The sequence below is a fragment of the Canis lupus genome, chromosome 3 (genome assembly GCF_011100685.1).
Source record: "Canis lupus familiaris isolate Mischka breed German Shepherd chromosome 3, alternate assembly UU_Cfam_GSD_1.0, whole genome shotgun sequence".
Taxonomy (NCBI): Eukaryota; Metazoa; Chordata; class Mammalia; order Carnivora; family Canidae; genus Canis; species Canis lupus.
This window is the reverse complement of record NC_049224.1, coordinates 57079659-57090988: the sequence shown is the minus strand read 5'-3', so window position 1 is coordinate 57090988 and position 11330 is coordinate 57079659. Positions and strand designations below refer to the sequence as shown.

Here is an 11330-nt window from a genome sequence, read left to right as displayed (position 1 = left end):
CATCCTAAAGCAACTGCCTGTCCCTCCTACTCATAAAACACTGCTTTAAAAATGTTGGCTCCAGCATCAGAACAAAATTAAAAAACAACTCAAAAAACCAAAACCATAAAAAAAAAAAGTTGGCTCTGGCATGTTCTAGCTCTATCAGGAGTTTTTGCAAGCGACAGGCTTGTCCTGTCACTTGGAGACTGGGGCGGGCGGGGTGCTGTAAAGCCCATAGAGGTAGGGGTGTCTCAGAACCCTGGAAACAGGCTAACATGATAGATTTCATACTTTTGAGGCACAGACGTTGTAATTCTACCTTCCGTCCTTCCTCGGTGTTACTTTGGTTTCCAAATTTCTGCATCGAGGATGCATGTTTTAGGATTAAGGTCAAATTGATGTTGCTTCTGCTTCTCTAGAAATCAGAGGCAGGCAAGTCGTGCTTCGATTCAAAAGCTCCTCTTTTTGTATTTTTTATATTCCCCAAATATGAGTGAGACCATATAAAATAGTGAAAGGGAATAAAGGGGAGAGGAGAAAAAATGAGTGGGAAATATCAGAAAGGGAGACAGAACATGAGAGCCTCCTAACTCTGGGAAATGAACTAGGGGTGGTTGAAAGGGAGGTGGGCGGAGGGTGGGGGTGACTGGGTGACGGGCACTGAGGGGGGCACTTGATGGGATGAGCACTGGGTGTTATGCTATATGTTGGCAAATTGAACTCCAATTTTAAAAAAATATGTAAAAAAACTTAAAAAAAAGACAACAACAAAAAACCCCACAAAACCTCCTCTTTGGTGTTTCAACAAGTAAGGGATACTTTACTTATATGGCACTTTTCGTTTGGATTAAAAAAAAAAAGAAGAAAGAAAAATGTTTTAAATTTTTAGCATAATGAGGTCTGCCGGCTAGAGTTTGTCCTCCCGCCTGCTTTGCAATTAAACTCCAGGAAATCGTGGTGAAGGGACTCCAGGAGGCGAGCGTGCAGCCCCTTCCACCCGGCTCCCCGCCTTCCCCGCCCCTCCAGCGCCCCCCTCCGCGGTCCCCTCCAGAGCCCCGCCCCCGCCCAGTGGGCGGCTCCTGTGCCGCCGCTGGTTGGCCAGCAGGCCTCACACCTGGCCAATCGCCGGGGACCGGTTGTCATGGCGACAAGCACGCTAACAGGGCAGGTGCAGGAGGGAGGCCAGGCCCGGGAGCGCAGGATGGCGCAGAACCTGTACAGTCCGCGAGTACGGCTGGGCAACTGGAACGAGGACATCTACCTGGAGGAGGTACGCGGCACTGCTCAGGGACTCCCCGGCCCGCCCCAAGGCCGGCGGCCGGGGCCTCCCCTCTCACCCAGCAGACCCCCAACACCCTTGACATCCCACCAAGGCTCGGCCCCCAGGAAGTTCACCTGCTGTCCCACAAACCCAGGTCTCACGCTCCGCGACTCTTTCTAGGGGTCCCTTGGCCTCCCTCTAGGGGTCCCATGCCTCCCCTTCCGTCCAGAGCCCCACCAGGTGTCCTCCATCCTCACAGGTGTATGTGTTTCAGAGGCTGCAGTCCAGGTGCGAAGGAGGCGCGCTCTGTGTGGAAGCACCGCCCCCTCCCGCTCCGGACCCGGTCACGCACACCCTCTAGGTGTCCCCGTGGTGTCCCTGGGGTGTTCCTTTCCCTGCCATTACACTCACACAGGGCGGCCCTGGGCCTTCAGGAATCCATCCAGCTGGGACTGTGGGGTGGGGTGGACTTTGAGTGCCAACTATCGCACAACCAGGGGAGACCTCAGCTGGGGACCCCGTGGCCTCCAGATGTTATTCATGACTGTCTCTGGGTGGACTCATCAAGCATGATGTTTCTTTTTCTTTGTGTGTCTTTCTCATTTTTTCAAGTATCCTACACTGAAGTAAAAATATTAAAATAATGCTAAAACAACTTCCACCATTCCCATTATGCTCACATTTCTTTTTCTAAAATTTTGCTTTTTCAGCGTGATGTGCTTCTGACCTGTAAGCTACCAGTATCTGTAGATTCAGGACTACTGCTGACCTTTTGGGTTCCCCTCATTTTCTCTTTCATCAGGAGCTCATGAAGGACTTTTTGGAGAAGAGAGAAAAGGGACAGCTTCTCATTCAGAGAAATAGACGACTCAAAGAGAATCTTTTGAGACCGGTAATTTTAAATTCAAGCACTGTGTTCAAAATCCTATCGAATCAAGTGTGAGTGTATGTTAAGCAAGCAAACGTTTTGTAAATGAATTATCATTTGGAAAATACTGCTTTTTTCCCTTTAGATCTGAAAACCACAGTGTTTAAAATTTCCTAAGATTTTAGAAACATAGGAGAAATCTGCTCTTAATTATGTTTACCCACATTTTCCAAATTAAGACGTGGGTGGATCAGTGCAATATGTATAATACCCCTTAGCTGGGGCTTAAGACATTTCCAGTGCATTTGAAGAAATTAAGTGGAGTCAACTCATGTGGTTTTTCATCAACTTTTTTTTTAGTTCATTTAGGATTTTGGGGGGACTGTGCTTTGGCACAGTGGGAGGGTGTAGGCAGCAGGAAAGGGAAGAAAATGAAGTCCATGGGGAATGTGAGTTATTACAAGTCATCCAAATGATCTCACCTCTGTTGAAATGGGTCCTCGACAGTGAAGGAAAGCAGGTGCCTGGGGCAGTGACCTCTGCACCCAAGGCAGTGGCCAAAGCACCGGCTGTTGGCTGTCAAGGACTTGCACCATTTGTTTGAAAAACTCCGATTTAAATTGTAGATGCAGCTTTCCATATCTGAGGATGGGTACGTTCACTGTGGCGACAAAGTGATGCTTGTGAATTCCGACTACCCTGAGACAGAAGCCCATCTGGTTTTGGGCGGGGACCTGAGCCTGTGCATGACCCCAGATGAAATTCAAGCCCACCTGAGTGATGAGTTAGAGGTGCCCTGTGGCCTGAGCGCAGCTCAAACCAAGATCCCAGTTGGCAGAAACACTTTTATTATTTTGAGGTAGAAATACTTTAATTATCATCTCATTTTTTAAATCATAAATATATTTTCACATAAAGCTTCAGGGTGCCCTGCGACTGGAGCAGTGCTGCCTGGAGGTGAAAGTCATAGGACTCTGTGCTTCTCATCTTGCTGTCTCCCCTTAAGGATTGTTGTTGGGGCCCTTTACCTGCCTTCACCTTAAATGTCAAGATAACTACTCATTTGTGTTCAGTTATAAATGCTTACTTCAAAAGTATTGGATCTAGGTAATTAAAATCATATTGTGCCTAGAAGCTGGGCTTTTGTAATAACATCTCGGGATGCTGTGAGCTCATCTGAGTTTTTTTGTTGCTCTTAATGTCACTGTTATTTTTATAACAAAAATAGTTTGGTACAAGGTGGCATCATGCGTGGGATACTTGAGATCTGGCAAATAAGCAATTAGATCCTTAGAGAACAGATACATAATAATAACGAAAAAGTATTGCTTAACAATGTTTTTATGAAAAAGATATAGCCAGCCTTTTAAGTCTTTAATTTGAGATCTCCTTTGAATACTGATAATTTATGTCAAGACAACTAAAAGTTGACCACAATCTCTGTGTCCTGGAGGATTAAGAGGGAAGACTGTATTAGGTGTGCACACATTTGTTACTGTGGCTCTTCTAAAGATGTCCGTGCACCTGACCAGAATTCCTCAGTTCAGATAGCGTGATGTGCTCACAAAGAGGGGATGCCTCTTGTGAGGCACAGCACGTTGGCTGTGGTGGGACACAGGGACAGGGTGCCAGCTGGATTCGAAGGCCCAAAGAAATGACCATTTTGAAAATGTTTAGTTACTTAATCAGTTATGGTGTGTGAATGTACATTATCAAGAAAATTGATTATAAACAAAATTGCATCTGCAAAAAAAATTAGGATGTAGAATGATTCTAATACAGAGAGTTGACGTGATACTTACCCTTCGCTGACAGTGAGGACAGGAATGCCATGGGTCAAGTCCTTAGATATGGACAGAACTTCTGCCTTGCGATAACAGGAGGATTTGAAGGCAAAATGGTGAGTCATCACGGTGGGTGTGACCAGGTGGTCACACCTGCATGTGGGTTCGGGACCAGGTGTTTTGTTTCTATGTGTGTTTGTGGCTTGGCACAGAAGCGGACAGAGGACGCAGCAGGCGTGAGCTTCACCTTTGGCTGCTTCAGCCTCAGTCCACAGCTCTTCACTGGCAGTGTTGGGCCACTTCTTTCCTTCTAACTTTTTGAATGACAAAAGTATACCTTTAGATGCTAAGGAGGAAGGGAGAAAACTCTTCCTAAAATGCTGCTGACAAAAAGCAAAAATGTATGCCACCTCCACCTGTAAGTCAATGATTGGATTAATTAATCATCGTCTGACAGCTGTCAATGTCACCAATGTTCTCAGGGTATATTATCTGATTATCTTTTTTTTAAACTTGATCTTTGTCTTTCTGTTGAGGATTAGCAGGTATAATAGAACCAGATCTGGGTCTAACTAGTTGACATGTCTCTCTATGGGGTGGAACTTCAGATAGGTCATATAACTTTTTTGAGTCTCATCTATAAAATGGGGATTATTATACCTTACTACATGCTTAACTGACTCATATATATATACTCAATCATCCAAACAGGCCTCTAAAAATATTTATTTATTCATGAAAGACAGAGAGAGAGAGAGGCAGAGGCTGAGGGAGAAGCAGGCTTCCCACAGGGAGCCGGATGTGATTTCCATCCCAAGACCCTGGGGATCATGCCCTGAGCCAAAGGCAGACACTCAACCACTGAGCCACCCAGGCATCCCTCTCAGAACAGATTTAAAATACGGGGAAAGTTTCAAGCCCTGCAGCATGGAGATACACCATTTCTGGTCCCCCCTCCCGCCCATCCCCAACGCCCCGCACATACTGTCCTTAACTCTCCCATCTTCTTTGTCTCCTGTAAATCATCTGTTCTTTGCCTGAGTACTGATTGTGATTATGTATCTGCTCTTCCATAGATTATAACATCTTGTCATTCTGTTGGTAATGTTTCCTCCCTTTGGCTACTTGGCTTTTATTATTTTTATTTTTATTTTTTTTGGCTGCTTGGCTTTTAAATCACAGTCGCTCTCACATCTTTTTGAGAAAAATGTATCAGTGTTTTCCTTGGTAATTCCTTCCATTGCTTGGAGCCCTATTAAGTCTGCTCCAGAGATACTATAAGAAGAAAAACTTGTATGGACTTCTTGATGTCTGAAGTTTGACTTTGCTCCAGTTTGTCTTCATCCGCTTGAGATTTATTTCGATACAGGGTTCTATGCAGACATGTGATTTCCCCACAAACAACTAATTAGCTGCGTTTTTGTTATTTCTTGAATAATTATTCCCTTCCTCACTGACACGCAATGCCCCCGTAGCGTCCATCCGTTAAGTCACTGTACAGACTACATGCTGTCTCTGAGCTTCCTATTTTAACCCTTTCAACTCAAGTTGTATATTGTTATTTATTTATTTTTCAAGTTGTATATTTTTATTCTAGAATTCTACTTTATGATATAATGATACATTTTGATGGCTTGTCAGGCTAGTTCTCTCCCTACACTTCTTTGTCTGAATTGTATTAAGAATTAACCTCTCAGTTAATTATTTCTACAAGTCCCTCTGCCCCCATGGGGGGAGAAATCATGTAGTATTTTGATTGGACCTGGAAAATTATGTAAATTCACATTGTTAGTGCTTTACAACACTTTTTCTTCTGAGGTGTCTTGCCATTTATTCATTTATTTTTTGTTTTCTCTCTGTAAAATGTTGTGGTTTTCTTCCCACAGATTTCACGCTGATCTCATCAAGGTGGTCCCCTGGTATCTTCTATTGTGGGGGCTCCTGTAGGGAGGCCCTTACGATAGTTGCAACAAAACTATAAGAAACCTGTCAACATTCATACTTACCTTTGATGAAATCCCTTACTCTTGTTATTTCTAATGATTTTCCAGCTGATTGTTTTATGACTTCCGGGTAGACGGTCCTTTCCTTTTCAAGGGATGATGATTCAATCTTCTCTCAAATTTTCTCATTTCTGTTGCTTGTCTTTGAAATAGCAAGTGCTTCCGGGGCATTCATTAAAAGATATCTGGTAATACTGAACTTCTAGATTTCTTCCTGATTCATTATTATTTTTCTTTACATTAAGAAGGCAGAGTTTGGGGCAGCCCGGGTGGCTCAGCGGTTTAGTGCCTGCCTTCAGCCCAGGGTGTGATCCTGGAGACCTGGGATCGAGTCCCACGTCGGGCTCCCTGCATGGAGCCTGCTTCTCCCTCTGCCTCTCTGTCTCTGCCCCTCTCTGTGTCTCTTATGAATAAATAAATAAAATCTTAAAAAAAAAAGAAGGCAGAGTTTGTGGTTTGAGGAAGATATTCTTTGCCATGGAAGTCCTGGTTTTCCTGTTGCTCTAGGTGGCATCAACATTGCCCCAGTCACTGAGAGCCAAGCTCCGGTGAGTCTTGGGCCCATCCCACTTCCCTGCCCATGTCCAGCTCACAGCTCTCCGTTCATACTGTGTGTAGGCTTGGCTTTTCATCCCCAATGCCAGGACCTCAGTCCAGGGCCCCTTGGCTTGACCTCTCTTGTCTGTCCTGATTTCAGACCACAGTAGATGCACACTGCCAGATTGACCCTTCAGGGGCTCAGGTTGGTCAATGCTGCTTTTCCCTCTGTGACATGTCCCTGGCCTCCCTGACCAGGTACAGCCACCACACTGCCTCCTCCTCAGAGCTTCTCCTGAGCCCCTGGGAAGCACGTGTCCTCACCTATGCCTGCCTGTACCTCTTCCATCCCTGGTGGCCAGCCATCCCTCGCAGGTGCTTCCCAGGCTCATCCTCTGTCACGCCCCTGCTCATCAGGAAAGGCCTCGAAGATAGTGCCTCATTTCCACCTTCCCCACAGTGAACAGGTGAACACCTCCTGGCACAGCTTTGCACGTGAGACTTACCGAGATTGGCAGAAACAGCCTCGGCATTGAGGATCAAAGTCCATCAGTCAAGAACTAACAAGCCACTAATGTTTCAGACTTTTCTGCAGGATGGGGCCCCTCTCGGCTCAATCCAGGTGCCTGGATAGCGGCCGAAATGAGTCCCATGTGTGGACATTGACTCCTGAGGGGCTCAGAGTGAATGTCAGCTGTGATGGTATTGGTTGTAAGGACACTTCACTTCATGTAACAAGTTTCGTGCAACACTATTTCTAAGAAGCAAACTAGTGGTCCAGGCCTAAGCCCTATGACGGAGGAGGAGAGCAGGGATGGGCTGAGGAGGAGAGAGTGGGTTTGGTGTCCAAAGGAAGGAGAAGCCATGGAGGTGACGTGGGCAGGTGGGCAGCCTCAACGTTCTGAGATGACATTTCTCAGGTGGAGGAAAACCGAGTGTTCTCATATAATTGGCAAGAGTGGGATTTTCCAAAATTGTTTTTTTTTAAAATATTTTATTTATTTATTCACAAGAGAGACAGAGAGAGAGGCAGAGACACAGGCAGAGGGAGAAGCAGGCTCCATGCAGGGAACCCAATGTGGGACTCGATCCCGGGTCTCCAGGATCAGGCCCTGGCTGAAGGCAGCGCTAAACCACTGAGCCACCCAGGCTGCCCCCAAAACTGCTTTTGAACGCACCTGACATCTAGCCAGGTAGTAGTTTACTTGCCCAGCTTTTGCAGCGCTGTGGTGTTGCTCATTCACGTGTTGCCATTCTCAGCTGTATTTATCAAGTGACCACAGGACCCTGCTGAAGTCGTCAAAGAGGTCTTGGCTTCAGGAGGTGTACCTGACAGATGAGGTCTCCTACCTGAACTGCTGGCAGGCTGCCTTCCTCGACCCCCAGCTACGCCTGGAGTATGAAGGCTACCCCATTCCGGTGAGCACAGCCTGGGAGAGACACTGGTACCCCAGGGCTCTTCCATGGGTGTGATTTACTCCTGTGTGTGCAATGGGAGGCTTCTGAGCACTCTTGCACCGTCTGGGCCCCGTGTACTTTCTCTTCCCCCCACCCCTACTTCATTTGAACCTCTAGCCTGGGGCAGCATCCTGCACGGCTGTTTCTCAATCCCAGCTGATGTTAGACTCACCCACGGAGCCTTACACACACACCACCATCTGGATTGTAAGGATTATGATCCTGCTCTCTTCCAGGCAGTTCACTTCTGCAGGTGCTGGGAAACGTTGGGTCCTACAGGGCAGCATCTTTCCTGTTCTCGTTGTTGGGCACTTCCCCGGGAGCTTGGGCCCCGCAAGGCTGGAGCGCCAGGCATGGGTCCCCTGGGCCAGAGGCTTTGCTCTGGCTCCTGACGCATCCAGCACACACAGAGTGAGTGGTCGTTGGAAGTCACTGAGAGAGCTTGGAATTCAGCAAGGACTGAAGGGTTGGCCAGCAGAGGTGGCCATGAAACAGGGGTGAGAATAGTATCTGCTGATGAGGCTTGGTCGGTGCAGTGGCTGTGCTCACTGGAACAGTGCCTGGCTCCCAGTGGCTCGCAAGTGCTCCTGGTTGTCATGGTTGTGGCTGTGCTTATGGGAAAGCAGTGGGCAGGGCCCAGATCTGTGCCTCCTGCTAGCTCAGGCCTCCCTGGCACACGGCTGCTGTCTGCACACTCAGAGCCTCACACCTGTCCTGGCTACCTTACTGTGCTCAGAGTTCACCAAGTGCTCCTGGGGTTGAGTAAGTCAGCTTTCCCGCTTGCTGCAGCAGGGCAGGAGGCATCCGTGGGGCGCATCTCAGGAAGCGGGTGGTACAGAGGACGTGTCCTAGGATTTGGGCTTTGATTGGGGGATTTAGGGAGATTCCCAGGAAGTGGAGCTCTGCTCCTGATGCCGTCAGAAGTGGGGTGATTCTGTGACTGGCATCTCAGCACCCCTTAGCTGTGGAGAGGGCGGGCCAGAGCGAGGTTCATGCTGTCCTCAATCAAGAAGCAGCAGCTTCTTGACCCCAGAAAGGCGGACCCTGGAGGGACGGATGTTGGCCATTCCGTGGCGTGGACAATGCTCATGTTTAGTCTGTGTTCACAAGATATCACAGAGTGGTCTCGGTTTTGCTCTGACCCTTCGTGGTTGCAGGGTGGCCAGGTCTGACGTGAGCATCCTCTGACGCTGAATAGGTCCCACAGGAGTATGGGGGCCTTGCAGTGGGTGCCCGTCAGTCCCTGGAGACCAGGGGCCGCTTTGTTCTTCCTCACACAGCTTATAGCTTTCATGAGCCAGGAGTTTGAAATAATACATATTGTTTTTCTGATTATAAATGTAATACCTGCTCACTGAAGGAAAAATTTAAAAAGCACAAGTAATGTGAAATTAACCACTAATTTCACCTTCCAGAGAAAGCCACTGGTATTTATAATTTCTTTTTCCATGCATGTTTTTTTTACTTAATTTAATTTTTTTAAACAAAATTGGACCTCAGCGATATCCTTATCTTCTCCACTTAAAAACACCATTGATTATATCTCATGTTGTGAGAGATCTTCTTCAGTGTGGCTCTGAGTGGCTCTAGAATGTTCCATCATATATGCACCTGCAATGATGTATGTCATCTGTCCTTTATGGTTTGGCTTCTCGGTTATTCTGTTTTCTAAAAATTAATTTAAATGAATATTTCCAAATTTTTGCCTTTAGGAATTGGAGGCTTTAGTGCAAATAACACACTCTCTTCATCTTTAAAGGCAAATGCAAAAGTTATCATCAATCACTGTCACACGAATCGGGGACTGGCAGCCCACCGGCACCTATTCTTAAGGTATGTGTTGCAGGGTTCAGCAAAATGCCACAAATAGGGGGGTAGGCTGTGCCTATTAGCAAGGAAGCTCAATTTATTTTTATTTATTCATTTATTTATTTTGGCAGGGGAAGGGCAGAGGGAGAGAGGGAGAGAGAATCTCAAGTAGACTCCCTGCCTGGTGCAGAGCCTGATGCAGGGATCGATCTCACGATCCTGAGATCATGACCTGAGCCAAAATCAAGAGTCAGACACTTAGCTGACCGAGCCTGCCAGGTGCCCCCAAGAAACTCAATTCGGAGTGTGGCCACAGACACAAGTCCTTTGATGAAGTATTGTCACAAAGGACTCGATGGTGTGACAAAGCCTACCTGTGTCCACAAGTCCCTCTCAAACAAGAGGATCTTAGCTAAGGGGACCCTGTGCCCCTCATCATTGCCTAAGCAGGGTCAAACGTTGGGCAGACATGTATTGTAGAGCCCACCCTCCCTGAGCAGGGGCTTGGAGGAACGAGTGGACAGAGTTCCTTACCCAGAGCCACTACTCCGTTTCCAACCAGTATCCATTCTTTCTTGCCCCAGTACCTATTTTGGAAAAGAAGCTGAAGTGGCGGCTCACACACATCTGGATTCACATAGAGTTGAAAAGCCAAGGAACCATTGGATGTTGGTGACTGGGAATCCCCGCAAAGACTTGTCCACCATGTTGGACCTGCCTAAGCCACCGGCGGAGGACAGCCGAGCCCTGGAGCAGGCCACCAAAGCCCTGGAGCAGGCCGTGGACCCAGGGGTGCAATGACCCCAGGTGCACCTGCTCAACGGTCAGCGGGGGCGGTCAGGACCTCTACCTGACTGGCCACACGATCTTGCAATGATTTTTTCCAAGTGCAAAATAGTCTTTGAAACTGGCGCATTTGCCATGGCAGCTATGTGATCAGAAAGTTCCTGACAAAATAAATATTTTTCCCTTCCACATATTTGCTTGTCTATTCATTCTTTGTGGGGTATAAGGTAAAGTGTTATAATGGGATGAAGAGTCCCCCAGCCCTGTAGGTAAAGATGAGCCATGAGGCTGTCTCATGGGGACCTATGCCAAGAAGCAGACGGTAGGCTGCAGGTGGTGTAGATGTGGTTTAAAGAGACACTGCTTTAAGGAGGCCTTTGCCAGCAAGTGCTGCAGGAGTTAGGGCGGTGTTTCCTGTCCCCAGCCATGCATTGGATTTACTCAGAGAACTTTAGCAGTTGCTGATGCCTGGGCCCCAGCCCAGAAATTCTGATTTAATGCAGCCAAGGTGGAAACCCACTGCGATAGGAGGCGGAGGAAGGAGCAGGGGTTCCTTGGGGCGTCCAGGGAAGGCTTTCCTCAGTGAGTCTCAATCAGGCCACCATTCCGAATCAGGTGAACAACATGGAGTGAGCCCAGTGACCCTCTGCATGCCAAACCATGAAATCAGAGTTTCTGCAGTGGGGCTTTAAAAAGATACGGATGCTTGAGCCCAGCTCCAGGGATTTTCATTGGAGTGATTTGGGGTGGAGGTAACAATATTTTCAAAATTTCGCTGTTTTATTGTAATGTACAGCCTGGTCTGAGCATCACTGGCAGGTGAATGGAGTTAGGTTTGCCTA

At 47.4% G+C, this 11330-nt stretch overlaps 1 protein-coding gene across 3 annotated transcripts; it reads left to right on the top strand.

The window, feature by feature from the left end:
- The first annotated feature begins 1094 nt into the window (after positions 1-1094).
- Positions 1095-10681, top strand: CFAP161 (cilia and flagella associated protein 161). 3 transcript variants are annotated; one of them, XM_038532990.1, is made up of 7 exons: positions 1095-1252; positions 2046-2135; positions 2738-2970; positions 3927-4011; positions 7696-7854; positions 9653-9726; positions 10287-10681. In XM_038532990.1, exons 1-7 carry the CDS (start codon positions 1124-1126, stop codon positions 10501-10503), a joined length of 987 nt encoding a protein of 328 aa, XP_038388918.1. In that variant the 5' UTR covers positions 1095-1123; the 3' UTR covers positions 10504-10681. The 3 variants fall into 3 exon arrangements, with proteins under 3 accessions (XP_038388918.1, XP_038388920.1, XP_038388919.1); XM_038532991.1 differs by having other exon boundaries at positions 1123-1252; positions 1954-2135; XM_038532992.1 differs by lacking the exon at positions 7696-7854.
- Positions 10682-11330: the final 649 nt, after the last annotated feature.